This window comes from Triplophysa dalaica, chromosome 25 (genome assembly GCF_015846415.1).
Source record: "Triplophysa dalaica isolate WHDGS20190420 chromosome 25, ASM1584641v1, whole genome shotgun sequence".
In the NCBI taxonomy this organism is placed as follows: domain Eukaryota; kingdom Metazoa; phylum Chordata; class Actinopteri; order Cypriniformes; family Nemacheilidae; genus Triplophysa; species Triplophysa dalaica.
Genome location: NC_079566.1, coordinates 11,023,679 through 11,050,565, shown reverse-complemented (window position 1 = coordinate 11,050,565; position 26,887 = coordinate 11,023,679). Strand labels below are relative to the sequence as shown.

Genomic DNA, 26,887 nt, shown 5'->3' with positions numbered 1-26,887 from the left:
CACCTGAAATGTGATGTTAGTATTTCAAAAGAAACTTTATTGAACTATGAAAAAATACAACTACAGAACCAAATCTCCTTTGAAAGTATATGCAGTTTATTTAAAGGAGTAGTTCACCTTCAACACGAAAATTATGTCATCATTTATTCAACCTTTAGTCATTTTAAACCTCCATGACTTTCTTTTTTCCGCAGAACACAAAAGAAGATATTTTTAAGAATGTTTCAAACAGCCCTCATTCACTTGCATTGGTTGCAGTAGAAACAAATGGGGTGCTGTTTGAGTCATGCAGGTTTGAAATGACAAGAGGGCATGTAAATGAGGACAGAATTTTCATTTTGAAGGTGAACTCGGTGGAAGTATTCTGGAACGTGCTATAAAAAAGTGTGATTAACTTCAACGAAAATAGACAATAGCTGCACAAGATGGTTGTGAATAAACTGTTGTGCCTCAAAGCGACTGTCACTGGTTTTTCCAAAAGAACTCCTGTTCTCAGTTTTAGTTATATCGGAAAACATCCATTTGGTCTGGAATTGGGCAGTAATATGGATTTAAACTCCCGAAGACAGATTTTGTCTGCTACTGATCTTCGCAGGATATGCATTATTTTGAAGAGCAGCAATGTTACTGTTGTGTGTATGTTTTGTCTCTATTATTTTGTTTGTATCAAATTCTGTGTTAATAAAATGTATTAACTGAAATCTACAGTAATCTGTTTGGGAAAATACTCAACTAGGCAGAAACAAATAAGGTCTACATAGAATATAAATGTCAGGGTTGCCATTGAAAAAGTTTTCTCACACCAAAACTTTTCATTCCTTAGAGTGAAACCATATGATTATATGAAAATGTCTAATCTCGGACCTTCTTTGGATCACCCACTGACATCATTGTCCACAAGCCAAGCTCCTCCAAGGAACGCTCCTATTTCCTCAGGTTTTCCTCGACACCCGGGCTGCGGGTGAAGCATGGACCTGAAAAGACTGGCTGCGAGAGGAGTGAACGCCATAAACTGCGATGGCAACTGTCGTGACCCACTCTTTTCCAATTCCGAAGTGCCCGACTTACTCCACTGTAAATGACTGCTAAATGCACTATTGTCTGAAACAGTCTCTGCCCATGGTGAGCTCCCCATCAGCATGGCATAGATCAAAATACCCAATGCCCAGCTGTCCGTACTGGCATCTACAGATACCAAAATCCTTTGAGTCTTTTCAGTGCACCCCTTGTTCCCATTGTTGTCCACTTCTCCTCCCTTGATTTCCTCCTTCACTCTTGCCATTTCAGCCTCTGGTGTGCAGTAAGGTGAGCTGTACCACACGCACGGTACCCTTGTGCCCGCAGCCTTCACCATGCCAAAATCACCAAGCTTGACCCAGCGACAGTCACTGTCACACAAGAAGATGTTCTCGGGTTTGACATCACGATGGACGAAGCCGAGCGTGTGGAGGTGAGAGAGAGCACCACTGATCTGTGAAGCTACTCCTTGAACACGGTTCTCCTTTATACCGACCTGCATTCAGGGAGATCAAGGTATAACTCATTGGATGCACCAATTATGCTGAACAAGATTTAAGGGATGGGAATTCTGTCATGAGTTATCCACCCTCATGTCATTTAAACACAAAAAAGTTTTTGGGAGAAATGTCTCAGTAATTTGTGTCCAAACAGTGGAAGTCAATGGGAGCCAGTGTTCTTTGGGGAGCAATTTTCTTCAAAACATATTTTGTGTTCTGCATAAGAAAGTCGTACAGGTTTAAAATCACATGAGGATGAGTAAATGATGACGGAATTTTCATTTTTGGGTGAACTATCTCAAGTTCAATGTTATTCATGTGATAATAGACAGAAGGGTTGTGGATTGGTTAAATGTTTAGTTAATTCATTATTAATTTAATTGATCTAAACAGTAGTATTAATAATAAAATCAGGACAATTCATGACATGCAAAACCAAACCAAAAAACCAACCTCAGGAACGATGACATCAAAGAGGTCGCCATACATGCAAGGTTGCTGTGCGAACACGTAGTGGGTTGGAGAGGAGAACGCGATACCGAGGGCTGAAGTTAGAGATGGGTGGGTGCAGAATGCCAAAGACAGATTATATTCTCGTAGAAATGACAGGAGACACGTGGAGTCTCGCGGAAAGAATTTAAGAGCCATTGGTGTTCCTGGAGAATGTTCCAAATTGGAGATTTCCAAAAAAGAATGAAATATTATATTACAGGGGTCATATGGCGCGAACATGTTATATGTGTCTTTGTTATGCTATAAATTGCCCATGCATGTATTAGACATATAAAATAGTGTCGGAATAAAAAGATGCATTCAATCTAAGAGCGACTTCTCACCCAGACCTGCCTGAAACGCCTGACAAATCTACGTCAGTTTGTGTTATGATTAGACTAAGACCGCCCAAATGTATAGGCATGTAAGATAGTACAACTATTTTGGAACTAGATGTTCCAAATATGGTATTTGACCAATCACTACGCACTGGTTAACTGGCCAATCATTGCACACCTCACTTTTCAGAGCGATGAGGTTTGTTAAAAATCTGTGTGTTTCAGAGAGGCGGGGGAAAGAGGAGATACAAACATGCACGGTATGTGGTAAATACAGCGTTTTTTAACCTTACTTCGTGTATAAACATTGCATGACATCTCAAATGATAACATTTGTTTTTCGCCATGTCATTTGACCCCTTTAAATAAATATTACACAAAATGGGGTTGATGTACGGAAAAAACAATAAAAAAGTTAATAACATACCCCGTTTCTTGTGCACGGCTAACATGACTTTGCCATACGAGCCCTCTCCAAGAATTTTGATAACTTGAAAGTGATCTGAGGGTTCCAGCGAAGCCAGTGACTGAGCCGTTAGGTGACACAACTCATCCAAGAGTCTGGTGGCTGTCTGCACACAAAACCGGGATCCAAGATCAAGGTAACAAGAGGATGTGCAAAACATTAACACCAGATGTAATCCGAGAGAGAATTTGCATGACTCTTGTCACACAGTTATTCAGTTTCAATTCTGTGATTTATTTATTTTTGTGGCTTCAGTTGGTTTTCCTATATAAAATAATGAGGTTGGACTTTATTGATGAGGCACCACACTTTCATTAAAACACATTTTAGCAGGTTCAGCATATGAGTCCATCTGATTTAGAACATGGGATGCCCCCATATATATTTCTTTGGTTCCCCGGTTTCCCTGTCAGTCAACATAAGGAGCAAATATAAGAAAATCCCTTGTGGAAAGCAAATACATATGTTAGTGGATCTGGTGGAGTGCTGATATATTGCTAGAGCTGTCAATGCATACTATTATAAGGACGCTACTGTGAAAGAGAGATTTCTGTCAAAGCTTCTAAGAATCGACCGGTCCGTCATCACATTGGACAGCTGTGGAGCAGAACACCAGAAATGGACATGGCCTGCCTCATCTAAACCTCATGGGATTATGTGTTCTGTTCATTAATAGAACAAGTATTGGGAACTGGTAGTAGATGTGATGGTCAGGCACAATTTGCATAAAAGACACGTAGTGAATGTTCTGGCATGTTTGACTTTCTGGTAGTTTATAAATGCATGGCTGTGTCCCAAACGCAGAAAGATTTAGTTCGGTATGATGATAGAGGGTTGGTGTCGCATAGGGATGAGGTGCACCTGTTGGGCATCAGTTGTGGGCAACAGATGACCTACGGAAAGATGCACCAGCGGCACTTCAGGATTAGATACAAATGTTGTACATTGTTGAATTATGTAACACATACTAAAAGCCTCTCCGGTATGTTGTGAGATAGGTAAGTTGTCACAAGGGCCGTGTCGCAGTTACTATGTTTGTGTTGGGAACTAATCTAAAATCTAAATAGATAAATGTGGGTTTTTGGCGATGATTTGCAAATCTTAAACTATCATTACATCTTTGTTATATAAAACCAAACCTGCATACATTCAACTTAATGATGGCATGACAAAAATTCTTTCAAGATTCAAGATGTTTTTATGTTAATCTCCGGACACTGCAAGTTATGTTGTAGGTTTTATCATAATTATATATTTAATAATTGATATTTTGTGTTTCTTATGTCTGTTATAACTTTTGCAAATTGACTGAAAAGTATATATTAGACTGTTCAATGGCAGATTCCATTGTGACGATACATTGTTTCCCATTGGGGCATGTTGTCACAAACATCAATGTATATTTAATGTATTTTTATTTCGGTAATAACAGTGTAAAACATGTAAGTGTTTAATAATCTCCAGAGAAAAATATTTATTGCTGTAGAAAACTGTGACAACTAGCCCCGGTGTCTTATACGAGCAATCACAGATCAACGTTTAACTTTGTAACTTTATATTATGCTACCCTTTAAGCATGCTTAGGTATACATATAAATACATACATATATATCTATAGAGCTAAACCTTGGCATGTAGGTAAGAATAGATTAATTTAGATTTAAGGGATATAAATTTCCCTAAAAGGAACAAAAAGACTTACGGTCATATTTTCTGCCGTTGAACGTTGCTGTGGAGTTTACAGATGCAGATTTCTATTGTCACTGGTCCCTGAAAGCTTCAGGTTAAACAATCATAATTCAACTGGTTAAGCTTACAACTTCCTTCGTCTCTGTTGGTTTATTCACATGTGGACGTCCTGTTGCCACGGCATCTCTCTTCTCTGTGCTGTATGCTCTCATTACCCCTCCTTGGATGTTACGGGGTTCAGTTCTATTCATACATTTTGAACCTTGAGCTCTTTGTTTCCAAATTTAGTAAATAATAATTTACCTGGTAAACGTATTTAGGTGTGACAACCTGTTGTTACTGTTTGTCCCTCTGCTCCTTTTACTGTGCTGTGCTTTTACTGTACTGGGCTTTGACGTATGCAATGATCGATTCGTTTTCAACCTCTCTCTCAGTGAACATGACAGATTCAACAGCTGTGGGGTGACTTAACGAAAAGATTATATCACAAATCTCTGCCTCTGCTTAACACTGCCAAGTCATGTCCAGCTACGTCTACGCTGGCTTTCAAGCTTTTTTAAACACACATAGAGTCAAGAGACATAATCTATAGGATATCTCATTCCCTCATTCTGCAGCCTTTAGCATTCATCGACGTGCTGAAGATTTTGATATTCACGGTTGACTCTCTCCTTTAATTCATAACCGTCTGGATGTACTTGAGCTCAATCAGCCATGAAGATGTTCAGCCAGATAGGGGCGGATATAATTGGAATAGCAAGAATTACAAATCTATGAGGTTAAAGTTTATTTCTTGAACATACGAAAATGCAATTGATCACAGAACATTAGGAATAGTATGTTGATGGTTGATTTGGCATCTTTTCTTATTAAATAGTTATATATATATATAAATACAAAATAAAAATAAATACATACAATGTACACCTTGAAGTTTCAGATAAATGCATTAATATGCTTGAGAATATAAGAAATGGTCCCTGGCTTGGAGTTTAATATAAAAATTTATTAAAAGAACAACATGACAAAACAGTTAAATAGTCAAATAATAAATACAAAAATAAATATTTTATGTGTACAAAAATGTTGGAAAACAAACAAATAACACTGTCTGGTACATTGTTTAATGCTTGTCATTGGACTTGCTTAGGCAAATCATGGTGCATTTGAGTTTGGTTGACATTGTTTCCTTACAAATGGATGATTTTTCCAAATGATTATCTGATATTAACACCACTTCATTTCTTCAGCGTCTTACATCACAGGCCCAGGATCTGATGTCTGAACATCGTGTGCGCACCAAATGTGCATTAAAAGGTGCAAAGGCCTACACAACTTTCCATGCACATATAGGGATTTTTAGAAAATAAACCTAAATGTGTGTATGCCCACAGTTGACTGTGCGTACGTCCACTTTAAGTATGACATTTATGCACTGTTTTATACATCAGGCCCCTGGTGTTCGAAACAACCCTGTATGTAAGTTCTCTCCGTTTTTTGTCATGAGGAATTTTGAATAAAATGTCATCTGACCAAAGTTAAAAACATGCCCAGTTTATTATTTAGTCACTTTGTGGGATAGAATGGAAATAAATTACTGCAAGCATAGGCCAACTTCGTCGTCGCACCGCAATGACGTGTCTTTAGCGACATCTAGTGGTCATTGTTAACAACTGCCCGCAGTTGATTTTACAAACAACCCAATACTCATACACTTTATGCAAAAACACATAATGTAAACAAAAACTTCAATAAATAAACTTAAATATTAAATACATAACTTACAAATTAAATAAGAAAGAGAGCAGTTATGAGGAGATGAGCGTATATGAAAAACTGAATAGGAATGGTTCAGAGCAGACAAATTAGGGGTGCCTGGAAAATTCCATGCCTGGGATCTTTAAGGCCACTGTCCCTGTTTGCATCATTCCTTTACTCACACCATGAGGATGAGAGGACGGCTACCAGTGACGTGAAGGGAGCCATTATTGTCTATGGTTCAGAACTCCGAGAGCTCTAGTGTACCAGTCACAAAATAAATAAAGATTCTTATTGATTTCCATAGTGGCCTGGTACATATTCCAGTATGAATTGAGAGGAGGCAGGGTAGGGTAGATAGGCTCAGAAGGTGCGGTTCCAATCTGTAACAAGAAGTTTAGAAGATTTGTTTAACCTACGCTATTCTTTTTTCAATACCTTATCTGTTTTATTGTTATCCGTAATAGTCATTCTTACGATCACCTTGCAGTCAAAATATTTTAGTTCTCTTCTAGGTGAACAAATAACTACAGCACTTACCTCTCTGAGCACCTTGAGGCTGATATTCTTCATATAATGACTAATCATTTTCGTCTTTGAAAAATCAGTGTCTTGTTGTTCCTGTTCATGTTGCAGCCAGTCCAGATGAAATAAAAAGGATTTAAAACCAGAGTACAGATCTGATAAAGTGCTGCTCACCTGTGGGACAAAGAAATAGCCTGATGTCAAGATCATTTTTTTATTTTACATTGTGCTGTTTTTGTTTCAGTCAGATAGTCTCTTATGGTCCAATTGGGTGGTTCTTACTTAAGTGAAATGAGAGTTATTGAACAAGGTAAGAAACAGATGCGGACGTGCTACCTCAAGTGATTTCAGGTCTTTTGCTCTGTAGCTCAGCGTGGGCAGTGAGGTGAGGTCACGGTCAAAGTCTCGCATCATGTCTGACATGTTCTGAAAAAAAGTAAATTCCAATATTAAACAAACATGTTGAAAGACCTTGCATTGATCGTTTTAATTTGATCTTCAATCGTACACTAAATGAAATTGTAATGATGAGTTTTAAGAAGTTATTTAAAAAGTAAATAAAAAATGAATCCAAACTTACGACTCCATGAGTTAACAATTTCGACAGCCGGCGCATATCATGCTGTAGTTTCTTCAGACCTTCTCTTCCTTGTGAGGTCGAAGTAGGACGGGACGTAGTGTAGCCAAAGAACTCCACCAAAGACATGAAGAAGATCAGGGGAAGGGTGGTGTCGGGAAACACTGTCAGCCAAAAAGAAAGAAAGATGACTCTCGTATGTCAGTCGAACGGATGACATTCATCTGATTCACAACTACAGGTGCCATGGTTTGTGTTCTCAGCAGTTGCTTTGCTTAAGAAAAGACATATATATTGTATATTGACAGAGTATATTGGTCACACCGGATAGGACACATTTTTTAGCATCCCACAAGAATTTCCAAGGCATGTAGAACATGTCTAACTGACACCGGGGTGTGTAATACTAAAACGATGTCACTTTAAAAAGCGAATTTAAGAGATGCAACAGCATTCAGATGAAAGGATGTGAGTCAGCAAATTTCCGGATGCAGTGCCGTCATGCCAAAATGTACAAGCAGATGCAACACGAGGAGCTAAGCTGAGGTCATGATATCTCGCAAAACGTGTAACACTACACCTATTGCAAAATACACAACTGAAAAAGTCCAGGAATGCTCAGAGGTCATCTGGAAACTAAACTTGAATGCATTCCTTACTGTAGGATCGTATTAATAAGAATTTCGAATGAATCCTGGAAATAAATAAGTGTAATACAAGTCTTTCTGTTAGTCCAGCCTGTTTGATGTTCACTCCGGTCTTTAGCCACAGCTAACATAAATGATCCATGGCCAAACTCTGTCTGACTATTTTAGCTCTTTTAATGAACACATTTAGCAGATATGTGATAAGTGATTTAGCCCTGTGATAAGCGTTTGGAGGAAATTAATGGCTTTTTGCGCAGTTAACATGCTCGGAACCTTTCTAAATGGAGAAATTGTCAGGGTCAGCGATTACCAATGCGTGCCAACATTGTGGATAAGATGGCACGGTGACGGTCTCCATCAAAAGCTGGTGAACTGAAAGAGTTTAAATTGACTCAATTAGTTTTGAGGCCGACTGTTGACTCACAGACTAACATCCTTCCATCGGTTCTGGTGGATGATAGCACTGATAGCACCTTTTCGCTTGCGATAACACAGATCGCTTTGAACAATTATTATGCCCCAAAAAATCCCTTAACTGCATGATTAATATTTTAGATATGACTGTTTTAGAGAAAATATATTTAAAACCAACAAAGAGGATGTGATCAGGAAAAATTAACCTTGACCTTTGACCTTAAAGTTGATCAGTTAAGTATCAACTGTTGAAAAGCCCCAAAACTAAATTGGGTAACATCACCCAATTTTTAGGTTAAAGGGGTACGTCCCCCCCAAAAGAATGTCATGATTTGAGCTGTTTCAACTTGTATACATTTCTTTTTTCTATACGCAAAAGACGATATTTTTAAGAATGTAGGAATAAATGATCGCAGAACTTTTGTTTTTGGGTGAACCCCATAATGTCTATGGTGGTTGTGGCCTTCGGATATAATGATAAATCACAAAAATCAATTCACTTAAAAATTTTACATTCTATTTTTTACTTCAAGTACTTGTCAAAATGTAGTTACAACAAAACACAAAAAAATAAATCTGTTTTGTCACATGGTACCTAAACAATACCAACAACAATTTCATACCCATGAAAAAAAACATAAATAATAAAATAATTCAAATGTATGTATTGTTCTTTAAATTAATTCAATACCAATAAACTAGAGTAAATTACTTTGATGATGAATTCGTATCCCAAAATGACATTTCAAATTCAAAATTCATTCAAAAGCAAAGACTCCCCCTACTGGAGGGGGACACTATCACGTCTGTGTGCTTAAGTGAAAGAAATGAAGGCAAAAAAATACTTACGTTTCATTGTAATCCTATAACCCCTGGATGAAAATACAGTGTACAAGTGTTATCACTCTTCTAACATGTAGAGAAGTGAAACGAGGCTCTTTTATACGGGTATATGACACACATTGTGAGTCATTCACATTCAGAAAAAAATACACATCTACACACCCCCTCACACTAAACGTATCTTTTTTTCTGGAGAACTCCGCTTTTATCTGTTATTTCCGCCAACAACTTTTGTTTCGTGACCCTTGTGTTCCTAATTTGGGATTTTTGACATCTAACGCGTCTAAATTGCGCATTACTCAAATGTAAAACAAACTTTGTGATTTGGACATGTGTGCAAATCTCTTTAATTATTTTTTGTATGATTAGAAAAGTCATAGTTTACATATAAGTATGCCATTATTGTATCTGATTTCAGCTCGCCAAAGGGGAATGCCGTAGAGATGATGGACTGAGATGAGACATGAAACTGTTCTGAGATGAATTAAGTGCACAAGAGAACTCAGTCATACACACGCACACACATGTCTGGTTATTATCTCCGTGGGGACAGTCCACCTCTAAATCTACCCATAAACCTCAAAATCATAGAAAACTTTTTGCACTTTTTGATTAAAAAAATATTGTTCTGTACGATTCATAAAGTTTTTTCTCCACGGGGACCTCAACACGGTCCCCATGTGTTGGTGTGCATTCAGGTTTAGGTAAAACCAAGGCCACACGCACGCGCACAGACCGACGCACACGCCCCCACTGTGTGATCTACCCCACGCAACGTCCATTGGTCTCCTCTGACACATCTCACTACTATTTCCACTTAGACATTCTACATGGACAACTGTCTTCATGCCTGAATGCACATACATAGCCCCCCCCCCCATGTTTCTCTTTCATTCATCCACTCACCCACTCATTCTTGCTTTTTCTCGATTTGCCCATGAGTGCAAAGAGGCAAGAGTTTTTTGTTTGATAAGAAAAGTGACTGTTACTGCTGTGCGTATATCCTGTACCACTTCAGGAAGTGGTCCGACTGCCCGACAATCTAGTGGTCTGCTGAATGTACTGTACAGTGATCTTTATGGAATAATCTGTCCAAAAATGAAACATTTTTCTGTGGAATACACATTTCTATATAATCCGGATTCATAGAAAACTCAGCTAAAAGCTCCAACGAGGACAAAAAAGGTAGAGTATGGTTCACAGTGTGCTTGACAGTAAAACGTGGGGTCATTTACACAGAACGCGTTACTTTTTGTTGTTTTTCTATGTAAACTTGCTACGCGTGTGTTTGACCGCGCGTCTCCTGCAGCGTTACGCGCGTGAGCGCAGAATTTCTACTTTTATGTTCAGCTCATTACTGTCACAGCGGGGAACCAATCAGAAGACCCCGAAGTTGGGGGTGGCAAGCGTCACGAACTTTTGTTTACCGCAAGTTGGCCAATCTCGAGACCCTCGCGTTCTGCTTTTTTACACTTTTAAATCAACTTCTCAGCGTTGCGTATTTTCATGATGACGCGTTCTGTGTTGACTTTCTGGAGGTTGGCGGCCTCTGATCAGCGTTGTTGTTTTATAGAAAGAGAAAGTCACAAATTGCTCCACAGACTAAATAACATTTTCTGAATAATTTCTTTAGGCCTTGTGTTTGATTCTTTTTATTGTATGATAAGAACCACTAATGTAAATAGGAGAACACACCTCAGTGCCCTTCCCAGAGAAAAGATGGAAAAAATATTACTCATCACAGGATGTTACTCGTATATGAATCTTTAGCATGCACCTCAAGGTCAAAGCACGAGCGTGCCCAATTAAGCTCGGAAACAACATGCTTTGTCCAGGCAACCCGTACTTCATAAACACTGGGAGTTACTTCACGTTGTTTGACACAGCAACCTTCATCCCAGCGGAGGTGGTGACGGCGGTTAATGCTCAGTGGCATGAATTCATTGTGTCAAATAAGGATGCATTTGGAGGAGAAGCCACGTTTACCCCAAGTGGGTGGATTCTTTGAGGTGTTCAAATTCCTCGAAAGGAACGCATGATCAAGCAGAAACCAACATCCTCTCTATTAATAACCTGATTCTATAAGAATCTGAAACTAATCTCACCTACCCTGGTTATGTTTATGAGTTCTTTTTCAGCAGATATGTTTTAAGTTTACATATTTACAAATGTGAAACAAATATTATCATTATAAATCACTTTATTTATGAATTAAAATGTTATGATTGATATTCTTTCGAACAAGGAAACGTTTAGAGATTCAGAGATGGAAACATATTCCGACCAGGATGTGGCTCTCTACGGGACAGCCACTGCAGCAGGAGGAACGGGTAGGATTACGTTTCAAAAAGTTTTTGATTTGTACAAAAGGGGGAATCCCAAAACTAACCAGAAGGCAATGGTTTAAATAACTCAAGGTCTCACTGACACTAATCCATTTTGTGGTCGACACTAATGATATGTTTTGGCCAAAACCACACACTTTACAGGGCAAGTGAAATCGCAGAAGTGATGAATGTCCAGGTGCCAATATTGTTTATTTTGACTGATGTCCAACGTGCCCGAACAGGACCGTTTTAGTCATACTGGAGCGCTCCTCTATGACAGCATGTCTCATTATGAGCTCACAGACATAGACATGCTCATACACACATTTTTCAGAGATGATCCAAGCGTCTGCCATCATCAATGAGTCTGAATCTTGTTCCGGCTGCTTGTGACGTCATGGTGAGATTTTTTTCCCCCTGCAGCATGAACAGCATTGTTATTGTTAGCCTTTATCCCTTAAGTCTGGGCTTTGGAATACAAGCTAAAATGTAAAGGTGTATGTACACTTGAAGTACCGTTTCTTTTTTGTGTCTCCCAAAACGAATATGGGTAAATGTGTATTTAGTGTATATTTCAGAATAATTTAATTATAGATATAGTATGCTTTTTCGTACACTTTAATACTTATTGTCAGAAGCATCAATAGTAACACTTAAAATTCAATATTTAGGACAATTACACATTTTCCACATGTTTAAACAGCAGATACAGAGTTTTTTATGTGTATATATTTGTAAACTATATTTTCTTCTGAAGCGTTTACATCACAACCTAGTTAATCGGTTCCATATGTTATAGGCTCATAAGTCGTACACTACATTCATTTGACCAAGTTGGCCTATGAGTCAGGGAACTACTGTACACCTTTACATCATGCTTTGAAGATTATAAATATTTGGAAAATACTATTCAATCTCATGATAATTCCCCTTTTTAAAATGTCTTAATGCCACATGGAATTTCTTCATCCTCTTTTGCCTCATTTTAAAAGTTTGCCATGTTAATAATCAGCTATTAAAATTATGGATTTTCCATATTGCACTGTCCAGACGGAAGAACAACGGCAACCTCTTACTCAAGTGTAATTCACCTCGGATTAAGACTTTCCTCTGATGCACAACTGCACTCGTTCTAACACACAGATCTAACAGAATGGGGAGGGAAGTGAGATTTCAATTTTAGTCACAAAACTTTTCATCTCTAATCTACTTTCAGTGACTAATGGAATGCAAAAAATGCTGCAGAGAGAGAGAGAGAGAGAGAGAGACTAACTCACTGCAAGTGTGAAGATCAAATGTGTAACATTTATTGTAAGAGTTGTTTTAAAGGACTTTTAGGAAAGAAAGTTTGGGTTAATATAATTGAAGACAATATATATATTTTTCTAAAAACGTTCAGCTTTCTGAAACATAAACAAAAATAGTTTCTATATTCTTACATTCTGTTGTGGAAATGACACTTCTGGTATAAAATATCAGCAACTGATGAATTTCATGTATTCAGACTTTCACACTCAAATAATAAAAATGTAAGGATGGAGACACGACACAGGAACAACTGGTACCCACACCTTCATCAAAGCATGGGCTTTCAGGCTCTCGATGTTTGACCTAGTTTTTGTTTACAAAGTCTTCTTCTGTTCTGCTGGCCCTGATCTGCAGAAAAGATAAGGATGCAGACTATTAATATAAACATATTTATATCAGATGTATATTTTTTAAATGTGGGTGTGCAAGATGAACTCCACGTCAAACACTTAAAACAACATTACAAACTGTTAAACTGCAACTACATTTTAGATCTTGAGATATACTAGATGCTTACACATACAGCCGCAGAAAAAAATAAGAGATTATTCCAAATATTCAGTTCAAGTCAGCCTTTTTAGATGTATTGTGGACATTCCAGTCCAACATTTGTTGAATTTCAACGAAATCAAGCCTCAAGAGTGACAACCAAAAACAAGTCATCCAACAGCAATGTGAAAGACTGACAAATGACAAGACACATAAAAACTGTGATAAAAATCGAGGTAGTCCCTGCAGGGCTTTACGTTAACGCAGTGGTTCTCAAAGTGGGGACCGTGGCCCCCTTGGGGGCCCGAAGATAGATCTGGGGGGCCACAGATTTTGTGGCAATTTATGAAATATAGAAATTCATTATAGATTTTATGCAATCAAACATAAAATAATAAGACCACCAACCAGAAGAATTGATGTTCCAGCATTGTATAACTGAATTTGTTTAATTCAAATTCTAAGTTTAAGATTATAAGTCTTTATTCGGGGGGCCCCAAAGCAATGCATTCTATACAAAGGGGGCCTTACAACAAAAAAGTTTGAGAACCACTTTGTTAACGCGTTAACTCATGCGATAATTTTTTTTCAGAATAATGCCACAGTCAGACTTGATTTTTAACAGTTGCTTTGATGCATTCAGTGTAGACAGACAGTTTCTAGAAAATGGGAGAGGAGTCAGCTCTGCTTAGAGAGACGGCTCTTAAAGCGGCCGCATTCTTAAACCTGCTGCTGTGACTCCTGTCACTAATGTTATTAAAAGAAGAAAATATGAATTCAATGTGTTTTGTAGCTTTGATGAGAATTTTTCTAAATTTAAAATTAAAAACTGTAAAGTGTTAAAGAACATTTAACTTCTGTATATTTCCTAACTGTTAGACATGATAGCCCTCAATTATACTGTTATATGGCTATGATTAATGTAAACAATATATATTGTTTATATATATTGCAGTACTAATATCAGAATATTGACCTTCATTCTTTAAATGATGCTGTTAAAGAAATCGTTTCTACATTCTACGAAAATTGTTTCTACATTAATTTGGAGATTAAATGTGAAATTATTAGAATAAAGGTATATTTAATAATTGTTTTATATGTGATTAGTCACACATTTTTCTGTGATTAATCACATATAAATCAGATTATTTCTTTTAATCAATTGACAGCACTAACCTGGTCATGACATAAAAAAATAATTTTGAACTTTATATACCTGTACAGATAGTACTGTTGTATTGGGTTAAAGCTACCCTGCAACGATGTGTCATGCATTCTGTTTTCTTAACAATGTTAAACGTGTCTTCTCATGCTTAACATGGTCAACTTGTTAAAAAACTAGTTGGGCGTATTACATAGTATTTCTGTGCTCGATAAACTCCCTCAGCGATCGTACAGGTTTCGGAATATTTTTTTTCGAACATATAAAACTGTTTCGTAACAACTTTTCTTAGTACCTCATTGGACAATTCTCCTGGAAAAGCACGCGTCAAGGCCACAGGAGAGCAGGAGAAGGAACATTCGTATCCGTCACTTTCACTTGTAAGTAGGAGAGAGAGAGAGCATACGTTCGCGAAGTTCTGGTGTTGTTCACTGCATTTGGGTGATGAATTTTAAATAAACTGTGGATATGACGCTGGATTTGGAGATCATTTGAAACTGATTTATGGAGCCGTCCAAGCGCTAAAAGATGCCGGACATGAACCGAGTGAGGTGAGTGAACCTGATGTCTGTATTTTGTTGACAATGGGTGAGCACATGCTTTGGTTCAGCCTACCCCTCATCCCATACCATCCATCCCACCCCCCTATATTTTATAAATGTCATCAAACTAAATACTCTTCGAAGATACGAAGTATGCAATACTAGGTACTCAAGATTAATATGAGATTGGCAGAAACCCTGTGTGTTACACCCGCTTTAAGGTCAATTATGACTTGTTTCTTTTGCAGTATTTGAGGTCTGAAAAAAATACAGAGCATGTTATTTTCACCTGTTTCTCCAGTGTTTATTTTTATAAAAATGATCTTTTGACCTAAACACATACCTACAGTAAATTTTGTAAAATAGTAAATTTTTAAATCAGAGAAACGAAATGGTCTATTATTTTTTCCCACGGCTGAAATTATAATTTTGGAGTTGTCTTAAACTTTAAAACATACCTTGTGATGCAGCTAGATAGGATAATTTCTGTGAAATTTAGGACAAGCTTGCATTTGAAAACTTGCTGATCTATCAGTTAACAATGCTTACGAAGCTCCTCTATTCTAAGAAATCTGTCTCATTTCAGAAAACTGCTAACCATTTGATTTAAAAGGAGATTAAAATCTGTGATATACATTTCCTCAAATAAATATAATCTAGATGACATTTTGGCTGAAATCTACAAGGCCTAGTACATTTAATGCTATGAAGTTACTAAATACAAAATAACTAAATACAAATTAAAGACTTTTGTAATACATCTAATGCAATCCTGCCGCCTGTGCTAATAAAGAAAGCTGTAAATGAATAGTTTAAGGGCAACCTGTATTTCATTGTAAACGTGGGAGTCATTGGTCCTGTTGAGGGTTGCGTATGCCATTTGTCCTCTCAAATCTTCAGCCCACTAACAGCAGGAAAGACAAATTCAGTTTTTGTGACTTCAAAAAGGTAAAGTTTTGTAACTTCCAGTGAAAACCATAAAACCATTATGCATTCTTTTACTTTTACATATATTTTTCTTGTTGAAACGATTAAAATTAAAACAACGATTTAGCATACATAAAAGATACATAAAAATTAGAAAGATAACAATATTACATATAAAATATTATTTGAAAAATAACAACCCTTGGAATGTCGCGACTGGCTGATCAGAATCATGCATTCAAATGAGCCGTGTAATAATAAGACATATTTACATTAATTTCATTTGTAAAAAAAATGTCAAAATCTTTTGCAGCATACGGGTTAGCTTTTGTTAATATTTGAGAGGTTGTTATGGGAATAAGGAACCTGCAAATGTCGCTACTGGCCAATCAGAATCATGCATTCCAACGAGCCTTCTAATAAATTTGTTTAAGGCTTAAATTGCATATATATCATAAATGGAACAAAGAAGATCTAATTTCTTTAGTCTTTATTTCCTCCTGTTTGTGCAACTGCAGGGTTTTATCTAGAAAATAGGTTGGGTTTTAGATTAGGATTTTGCTTTGATTTATCATTTATTTGCCCTTAATTGTTTGATCGATTTTGACATGCAGGCTTTATCATGGGTTTATCTTTATTCATGACATTAGGTATCATAACTCACCTTGAGTTGCTTCATCAAACTGAAAAAGAACAAGAAGATACACATTTTTACATAATGGTTCAAAGTAACACCAATGTTTTACGAAGCCAGTTTTGGTTAATTTTACAATACGGCTATTAGATTTCTTTTTTGTTCAATTGTTTACATTTTTGTTGTTAAATTGTTTCCCCTCAACACTGTTTACTTTTTACAACTTACCTTTTATATTTGACTAAGTCCACAACAGTAATGAGAATTAGGAGACCTGTGAGAACTCCACACATGATGTATGGTGCGGTGCACGGACAACCTTTGGCCGAAAGATAAAGAACAAACATATATGGCTGGTTTCAGGTGCTATTTGAATATACAGTGTATATTATTCAAATTCACATAAAAGAAAACCCTTTACATTACATCACAGATCGTGAGAATGAGCATTCTGGAGGTTAGAGAGTTTTCACTTCAACTAGTTGCTCATCGCCGCTCTTAGTAATGTGTTTTTGATGTGGTTTTCTACTGCGTTTAATGGCTTGTTTACATTGACTGTGTGCTCTGGTGGTTACCCTCTGATCTATGCAGCCGCATAATCATTTCCACAGACTTTCCCTTCCGGGTTAGTCTATGAAACACTTTACATCTTTAGTGAAGCATACATTGATTCTAGATCAAACAAGTACCCGTAGATAATGAGACCAAAATTTGGTTCAAAGGCCATTTGCAAGTCTAATGTCATTTTTTTCCTTTAAGTACCACATCTAAAGGTCTGATTTATTGAAACGTGACACAATGTTAAATTGTCTGATATTTTGGTGAAAAAAATAAAACATTAATATTGTATCATAATGTTTCATGCTTCATACACCACAATGTGTAAAAGTATTTAGCAAAAAAATGTAAAACATATTATGAGCTGTCTTTAATTAATGGCTTATTAAAAAAAATATTTAAAAACAAATGAATAGGTTTAGAGACAAAAAAAAGAACTACATCACTGATTATGTTTTAGAAATGGAAATTCCAACATTTCTTGTTTACTGTGGTTCCTAAAATGCTGCATTGCTCATATTGCGATTTACCATATTATTACCTCAGTCAAAATTTCTTTAAATGCATCTGCCCTTACTTGAAAAACTAATCTAGACATTGTGGAAGGAGATTTCTGCCTTTCTTGTATGAGAAGCAATCTTCAGCACTAGACAACGTGATTAGATCTAGAACTTCCACGATTTCCGTTACTGTATGTTTGCTGTACATGTAGAAAAAGAAAGATTTTTATAGCTTTATATAGGATATGTATCAAACACCCATCTTACCTTTTAAATCGACAGTCACAACTGTCGACTGGTCGGTCCCATGAATGTTGTGAGCCTTGCAGACATAAAGACCCAGAACATTACTGCTAACTTTCATTGTCAAAGTCTGCTTTTGAGCCTTTAACACTAACTCCCCATTTCCTGTTTGTTTAAACCACTCATAGCGCTTGACAGCAGGGTTAGCATCACTCTGACAGCTCAGCGTCACCACGTTGCCTTCATACACTGGACCTGGCGGATTTGCCAGGGCTATGGTGTTTTGGGGGGTATCTGAAAGAGCAAACTGTACCGTTAGTATAGTCCAAAACATGCAGACATTTAAGTGTATTAAATTTAAACTAAATTAATACTGCATCATTAAGTAGCCTAATGCATATAGGAACTTAATACAAAACATTTCATATTCATGTTGTGTTTGGATTATTTTCCTAATACACAATTATTATTGCTTTTCTTATTTTATATACATACACAACACTCTAAGGGTAATACTGGTCTCGATAGGTCTTCTGACATCCTGCGAGTACACAAGAAAGCAGGAGACCTTAAGCCCGTCATTTAGAGATGATGCATTGAACATTTGAGAGGAAACCAACAACATCTGTCCAAATTCATCCACCTGAGAGGAAAATAATAAAAAACAAATTAATATTTGACCTGTTTCTCTCTCCTGTCTCTTTAATGTGTGCTTTCACTCTCCATGCATGCATGTCTGTGTGTGGGCATGCTTGTCTGTGTGTCCATCCACGTCTGTGTCTATGTGTGTTAGTACGTGTGCATATTGTGTGTAGATTGTATGTGGTTATGTCTGTCTTCTGTGTTTTTCTTATTTTTATAGGTATATACCTTTAATTGATTTGCTGATAGTCAATATGTCTCATGTACAGCTGCTTTGTTACAATGAAAATTGTAAAAGCGCTATATAAATAAAGTTGAGATGAGAAAGGATGATGTAATAAGATAAATAAACAAGTTTAAGATTTGACCATGAGATCAAAAGACAATAAATGTTTCAAATCATCTTCTCCACCACCTGCTGATGATTTAAGATTTTGTCACCAACTTTTCAACTCCACACACCCAAAATTAAGCACCGCCCACAATCCTGCATTCATAAAGGTGTTGATGATCCAAACAGAGGCAATTTGCTTTCTGCTACATTTTACCTGTATGGCGGGGTCGATCTTTTCCCCCAGAGTTACGCTCCAGTGCATCACAGGATGTTGTGAGGGGCATGACAGTACAGTGGAGCACGTCAAGGTCACATTCTGGCCCTCTGAAACTTCCAGCACATCAATATGAGGGCTCAACATAGGAGCGAGTAAGTCTTAAAGTTGAGAAGAGATTTACAACAATGAGTGAGTGTAACAAATTTATTGCACAATTTTAGTTTTAGTGATCATCCCTTAAACATAAAGAGTCCAACCTGCATGTACATTGATGTTGACACCTTGCAGAAATGTGTACATCAGGGGCGCGGGACCTTGAAGTCTGAAGAAGTATGTATCATTGGATCCATCAGGGAAGTTTTCAAACACCGTTGTGCAATTTTTACTCAATAGGTTGCCGGTTACTCTGCCTTTTAGAACAGACGCAACGCTATTTGAACTAAACACTGTTAATCCCAAGCCTGGGTCTGTTTTTTTCCACACCGCTTCAACAGATTTGTTTAGGTATTTTGTGAATGAATCTGGGATCTCGAACGTACAGGGGATTTGAACACAGAAGCCACTCATTACATCGATTTTTTGGGGCATCTTAATATCCCATTTGTTGCTTACAGCACCTGCACACACATCAACATGATAGTTACATTTAATTTAAGTGTGAAAGGTATAAGAGCACGTTTAGGTATTATTCATTATAAAAAACATTATGACATCTAGGGAACAGAATCAAATATAGGAAACAAAGTCATGTCCTCTTTTTTTTATTCTACATTATTATTACATTATAACACAATCATGAATTAATGTACACAAAGTAAAGTTAATACCAGTTTTTTGACCACCAATAAACAAAAGCCAACCACTCACCTTTTAAAATCCACACGATGACTATTAAGACTTTGGGTCCAGTCATGCTGTTTTGATCTATAGTTAAACACGTAATAGTATTAACTGATTGACGGACTAATTTTGGTGTTTTTAAAAAATCAATCTGTGACTTTTCTTTCAAAGTTTCTATTCCTTGTAATCTTCAGTTGAATGTTCACACAAAAAAACTCCCTCAAGGTTTTAATGAAAGAGGAACCATTCTGTAAAAAATCCTACTATTACACAAACAACAGAGAGACAGGAAAACATTTCTTCTTCCTCTTAGAGTAAAATGGTAAACAGTGCACATTTTTATTTGAAGACTTTTAGCATGTATTCTGTTCATCATTCTATGGGTTACACATTTATTGACTTGTGAAAAACATAATTTGTATTCTCAAACTTTCTTGTTAAAACATATTTGTTTTGTGTTATTTGGAAATTAATTTTTTTTAATGTGATTTCCTAGTTATTTATTTAGCTATTTTGCATTATAGGCCTGCTTTTATTCTATCTATAAAATCGATGAGCTGCAGCTTTTAAGATGACTTTATTTACCTATGTGAATTAAGATACTTATTTTATTCCAAGTGCCAATTAAACGTAAGCATGGTTTTGACAGTAAGACTAAAAACACTTGAAAAATGTTGTACTGCCATACTGTATCTGAGCACTAAGTGGCAGCACACGTCAACATTTTATAAAGTCACACTGTCACATAGCATCTGTCACGAGTTACCATTGAGCCATTTAACCTTAGTCATGTTTTTTACTTCCCTGATAAATGTAGGAGATGCTCAAAACAATAAATCTTAGTAAATATGAGACCAACACAGCTCTCAAACTAAGTTTGGAAAACACGTGGGGAATTTGAACCAGGATGTTAGTTAAAGTAAACATAAGAGGGCACATTTACAAAAGAAAACCTGATATGGAAAGTATCATAATCCGCAAAAATTTGTTCATGCTAAGAGGACCACAGTGTTAACCAAGATAACCAACAATATATTCAACACAAGAGTTTGTTTGCATGTGTCTCCTCCCACTTCCTTTCTTTCATCCGTTTGCCTGTAAAGAAGACACTTCATGAGAGAGAGAGAGAGAGAGAGAGAGAGAGAGGGAGAGGGAGGGAGAGAGAGAGAGAGAGATTGAAAGTGTGAATGAACCAGTCACACAAAACTGCTGGACACATACACAAATCATTATGCAGTAATGCCCTTGAGACTTGCTGTGCTGACAAGTCACATCCATTCAGTGTATACAGGTAAGAACAACATCCATTACCATGTTCCTTACAAATTCTTCACAGGAATACATAATATTCTTATTTTTATGCATTTTATACTTATTTGAAAATGAAAGATTTGCAATCAAAAGTTATCTGCTACTTTGTCTAGTTGTCATGTTTATTTGTTGTTTATTTATGTTTTCCTAATTTGTCTAATCCTCTTTGTTTTAACATTAAAAGCAAACTTCCCCTTACGAGCGATTCGTATCTCCTGCTTTTGCAAAGTGGTTGATCTCCTAAGGAAAACATCATGTTGACCCTGGGACAACATTTAAATCAACCAATCAGATTTCAGAAATCAGTTTACAGTTTATTTTAAGTATAATCTTCCAACCAGGATTAGGTGCTTCTAGACCATTGTTTTCACTTATCATTTCCCTCTGATTTTAGGGGTAAATTATGGTTAAGTTTGGTGTGGGTTTAGGTTTTACTTATAAAAATGTTGTCCATAAGTCAACAAAATATGTTGCCCTAAGGACATCAACCACTTGGGAAAATCAGGTCGAGCCGTCTGTTAATTTTTTTGAAACGTTATCATTAGATTAAGTGTTTAGAATTTGCATACTTGCCTGTTTTTATGCCAAAATAACATGTATATATCCAAATGTAAGACATCCTTGCAATCACAGATGTACAGTAATGAAAATACATCAATAGGATGTGACCTCTTACGTATCAGCCGAGTAATTGAAATGATCTGATGCTGTTATAGCTTCCAAGTAAACTATTCATTCTATATAATGATACCTCTTTGTTGCCAGACAACTGCTTATATCAGGTTTATCTTAATGTGTGCTCTACCTCTTAAGGCCAGCATGGCAACCAAACTTTAAACAACCTTATGATACTCACTAACCAGCAGAGGACTGGAAAAACATATTTTGCGCATTCAAGAGTTTATGAGATGTTACAGTAGGCAACTTCTCTGTATAAGAGAATGTAAAATGTCAAGTAAATTGAATACATTTAATCATGTGGACAAAGTCTTCAAGACAATGTTTTTAGACTCTCTGTACCTAATAAAAGACACTGATCCACTTTTTTGTTTTGAGACTGATCCACTTCTGTATTCTACTGGAGGTTGAAGGTTCACAGCTTTTTTTTCCAGACAGATATTTTTATCTCTGAGTAAGAACTGGGTGGCAAGCAAACAAGAACATGATGGGAAGGAAACAATTTCTAGTTGACAATTTTTAAATAACATATCTTGCAGTAAAACACTGCAAAACCCCACAGAGCATTGAGTGTTAACAAGTCGATTTAAGTTCTTGATAAGACCTTTGCAAACCATGTGGTTGCATATGTTCGTCTATGAATCGTTACCACAATAACTTAAAATAAAACTTTTTTTATTATTTGCACAACGAAGACATATACACATTTCAGACACCAAGCATAATACAAGCCACTGACAAGTTGGTACCAAAAGCAGAGCATTGCAATCGAGTACCAAATATATACAACAAAATGGCAAAGCTGAGGGGGTACGAAAATGCAAAAGGGAAATACAGGAATACAAGAGTCTATAAGTAACGCTCAAAAAATAAAACTAGGTCAGGTCTAAAAGATATACTATTAAGATATGTTGTACATATGTGGTTAAAAGAGTCAGTTGTTGAGTGAACAATACACATAAGCAGTTCCATAATCTCTCTAATTATTAAGAGCCATTCTTTAATAGAGTGTGGCTTTATCACTGGTCCATGACATCTGGATATTTTTCCTGGCCGCAAAAGTTAACACATCAAATAGTCGTCTGGAATGTTTTTTAGACATAAAATGACAAGGAAGGCCTAGAAAGAAAGACAATGGTTCCAGGTCTTCTATACTGTAAGAACTCAAAGAGGCGTTTATATTTATCTTGCTTTGTAGAATGACCTCCGAACATGAAGTTTCCAGCCACTTTGAGAAAACTACTGTGGACATTGATGCCATCATGGATAATGTTACCATTGTCCTCTACACCATCACCATTGTCCTGGGCATCACTGGGAACTCTGTGGTCATCTGGGTGGCCGGCTTCCGTCTGAAGCCCAACGTCACCAACGTGTGGTTGGTGAACCTCGCCGTGGCCGACCTGATTTTCTGCTTTACGCGCGTTACGTCCCTTCTCAAGAAGCTCTTTTTTGACCACTGGCCTTTTGGAGTCTTCCTCTGCAAGTTCAATGGCTTCTTCAAGTACGCCAACATGTTCTGCAGTGTTTTTCTGCTGGCCGTCATAAGCTTGGATCGAGTGCTCTGCGTGTGGCGTCCAGTGCTCACCAGGGAAAGACGGACATTGTGTGCGGCACGTGTGGTCAGTTTGGGGGTTTGGATTGTTGCGATGATCTTCAGTTCGCCGTACTTTGTGTATCGGGAGGTCTACCTGGGGGAGAAAAACTTGAGCAAGTGCTCACTGGAGGTAATGTACATGGCATTGCATGAAGTTTAAATAAAGATCAAATGGTTTAGAAAAGTAATCCTGGGTTCCGATACGAAATGAAATATATACGAAAAATATTATATCTATTACAAATACAAAATGTATTAAATGTGTATAGTTTACCCATGTACAGTTTCATCGTACGCACGCGCCTGCCAAGTTGTAACTTCCAGTCTGTGCTAAAAGCTGGAAAATATAACTATTTATTTCATATTTAATTAACATAAATTTATATTACTGTGTTATTGTATATCATTGTATTTAAATAAACTTAACTACTCAATAGTTATTGATTTTTCGCCGAGTTTGGAACACATAACGTTTGTTTATGTTGCTGAAACCATCTGTAACTTACATGGTAATATGTATAATGTTAAAAAAAATCACTGCCATACTTTAATTTATTTTCTCTGAAATCTTGCAGGTAAAAGAGTCATCGAAGAACGATAATACAGCCAAAAACGCCCTGTACAGCATTCGCTTCTTATGTGGATTTCTTTTGCCCTTCCTGGTTATCCTCTGCTGCTACATACTAGCGGGAATTGGAATAAGCAGAACGCATCTCTCCGGTAAATCGCGACCTCTCCGGATCCTTGCAGCATTGGTCTGTTCGTTTTTCTTGTGTTGGGCACCTTACCACTGCTTGCTTCTTGCCAAAATGGTGGATAAAAAGAGCCATGCAGTTAAAGTGGGCCTGCCCATAGCTAAGGGCTTGGCGTATTTCAACAGCTGCATAAATCCGATGCTCTACTTCTGCATGGGACTGGACATGAGGCAACGCTTCAGGCAAAGTCTGTCAGGTATTTATCGCAGGGCATTGATGGAAGATGGCCAAACTGTGCAGTCTCAAGAGGGCAACATTGAAGATAGTTGTAACTCTGTTTCAAAGACTAAAGTGCGACACCGACCCGTGGATACAACGAATGTTTAATCAAGTTTTTCAAGTTTGGATGTAGGCTATGTTTGCTGGATGACTATATCTTTTCATTTTTAATACTCAAGTTTTTATCATTTCTCTATCAATGCTTCTATCTAGAGTCAAGACACTTTGTTTACCAGGTCATATCCTGTGGACTCCACTATTCATATTTGTGGTTAAATGGTGCATGGGAAACTTGATGTGTAAAAACATCAAATGAAAGATTACTCGCCTTTTGTAACATATGCAATTCATTCACACCATCTTTAGAAACCGTTCTTGTACTATTTCCAGCTAGTGGTATAAGATAATAAATATTACTTCTACTTAAGTTAAAAAACACCTTGGTAGGGTTGCACCAGCCATTTGTAAGTTCCTTGTGAAATGAGAATGTAAAGTAGAGGCTAGAGGCTTAGTAACTTCTAGCTAGTTTGTAACTAAATCTGTATCACTGCGTTTCAATTCATCTTCTTTTATAAGCCCTAATAGTAGGTACAGTGTTTGTGTTGGAAAAGTAGATACTTTTGAGTGCATGGCAAAAGAGATTGCACACACTGGTACAGGAACAGGAAGCAGAAGTGGCATGTGTGGCCAATACACACATCAAAATGAAGCTCTTCTTTCCATTAATGGGGTCAAATGACACGGCTAAAACAAACATTTTCATTTGTTTTAGATGTCATACAATGTTTATACACGATTTAAGTTTTAAAAACGCTGTATTTTCCACATACCGTGCATGTTTGTATCTCCTCTTAGCCCCGCCCTATGAAACGCACAGATTTTTTACAAAGCTCATCGCTCAGAAAAGAGAGGTGTGCTATGATTGGACAGTTAACCGGTGCATAGTGATTGGTCGAATACTGCAAGCGTGTGACGGAAATTTACATTTACATTTACATTTACATTTACATTTTACTTTGGCGTTCTTCAAATGTCAAATCAAACCTACATGCATCATTTTTTCCGACACTTACATTTTTGCTATTTTACGTGTCTAATACATGCATGGGTAACTTATTACACACCAAAGACACAGAAAAACACGTATTCGGGCCATTTGACCCCCTTATGGTATTTATTCATGCATTATTTCGTATTGAAACTTAAATTTGCTAATTTAGTGACGCATCCTTTATATTATTTATTAATGCAATGGGGCATCACTTAACTCTGCCTACTCGCGGTGAGTTGTGGGTAATATCAGCCATTAGAGTTCCCATCATTCTGCACATCAAATTTCTACCAGAAGTAGTAGACCATCTGGGAATCTTTGGAATAAGTTATTGAATTTAAACTTATTTACATAACATAATAACGGTAAAAATATGTTTTTATTAAATAGAATACTAACTAATTATGAGTAACATTCCATTCCATTCCATTCCATTTTCTACCGCTTATCCGAACTACCTCGGGTCACGGGGAGCCTGTGCCTATCTCAGGAGTCATCGGGCATCAAGGCAGGATACACCCTGGATGGAGTGCCAACCCATCGCAGGGCACACACACTCACTCATTCACTCACGCACACACACCCTACGGACAATTTTTTCCAGAGATGCCAATCAACCTACCATGCATGTCTTTGGACCAGGGGAGGAAACCGGAGTACCCGGAGGAAACCCCCGAGGCACGGGGAGAACATGCAAACTCCACACACACAAGTCGGAAGCAGGAATTGAACCCCCCACCCTTGGAGGTGTGAGGCGAACGTGCTAACCACTAAGCCACCGTGCCCCCCTATGAGTAACATAATATGTATTAAATATTTCAAGTTAAACAGGTTTAATAATCAAATGGTAATTGAAAACAATACAGAATTATAAAAATCACAATAAATTACATGTTATACGTGATTTCATTTTACTGCTTAATTTACACACAGCTGGTCCAACAGGTGTCCCTTTGTAGATATTTTTACTTTTAAAGTCAGAGAAAAAAGACTTTATTGTATTAGTTGCCAAATTTGATTGCACAGACTGTTGAATATTAAGGAGTTCAATATTAAGGAATGTTTATTTTGCCCTAATTTGGATGATAGTAATTTTTTTACTGTCATTGAATAGTAAAACGTGTACAGATATATATTTCCTTGATTTTGGCATTTGCTTTTTGTACCTTAGATCTCATCTTTTGAGTTTACTTAAAAACTGTATCATTGACAAACATACTTCATTTTACTATTACTATTAATAAATACTATTGTATATAATAAAACATATCTTCTTTTGTCTTG

General features: G+C 36.9%; 4 protein-coding genes across 4 annotated transcripts; 1 reads left to right on the top strand and 3 right to left on the bottom strand.

Moving 5' to 3' along the window:
• Nucleotides 1–100: 100 nt before the first annotated feature.
• si:ch211-171h4.3 (serine/threonine-protein kinase SBK1) lies at nt 101–4,857 on the bottom strand. Its single transcript, XM_056740795.1, has 4 exons — nt 4,516–4,857; nt 2,775–2,919; nt 1,971–2,173; nt 101–1,513 (listed from the first exon to the last, which is right to left on the bottom strand). Exons 1-4 carry the CDS (start codon nt 4,519–4,521, stop codon nt 875–877), a joined length of 993 nt encoding a protein of 330 aa, XP_056596773.1. The 5' UTR covers nt 4,522–4,857; the 3' UTR covers nt 101–874.
• Nucleotides 4,858–5,487: 630 nt separating this feature from the next.
• il11b (interleukin 11b) lies at nt 5,488–9,408 on the bottom strand. The gene is made up of 5 exons (XM_056741795.1): nt 9,273–9,408; nt 7,366–7,526; nt 7,122–7,211; nt 6,801–6,959; nt 5,488–6,643 (listed from the first exon to the last, which is right to left on the bottom strand). The coding sequence occupies exons 1-5, from the start codon at nt 9,277–9,279 to the stop codon at nt 6,488–6,490; spliced, it is 573 nt and encodes a 190-aa protein (XP_056597773.1). The 5' UTR covers nt 9,280–9,408; the 3' UTR covers nt 5,488–6,487.
• A 3,470-nt stretch (nt 9,409–12,878) lies between these two features.
• On the bottom strand, nt 12,879–20,219 carry si:ch211-171h4.5 (Schwann cell myelin protein). Its single transcript, XM_056740806.1, has 9 exons — nt 20,020–20,219; nt 19,410–19,769; nt 19,150–19,310; nt 18,455–18,602; nt 17,984–18,253; nt 16,887–16,977; nt 16,689–16,707; nt 15,921–16,001; nt 12,879–13,249 (listed from the first exon to the last, which is right to left on the bottom strand). Exons 1-9 carry the CDS (start codon nt 20,063–20,065, stop codon nt 13,205–13,207), a joined length of 1,221 nt encoding a protein of 406 aa, XP_056596784.1. The 5' UTR covers nt 20,066–20,219; the 3' UTR covers nt 12,879–13,204.
• Nucleotides 20,220–21,153: 934 nt separating this feature from the next.
• On the top strand, nt 21,154–26,801 carry LOC130415652 (formyl peptide receptor 2-like). The gene is made up of 3 exons (XM_056741494.1): nt 21,154–21,283; nt 23,180–23,708; nt 24,154–26,801. Exons 1-3 carry the CDS (start codon nt 21,180–21,182, stop codon nt 24,658–24,660), a joined length of 1,140 nt encoding a protein of 379 aa, XP_056597472.1. The 5' UTR covers nt 21,154–21,179; the 3' UTR covers nt 24,661–26,801.
• Nucleotides 26,802–26,887: the final 86 nt, after the last annotated feature.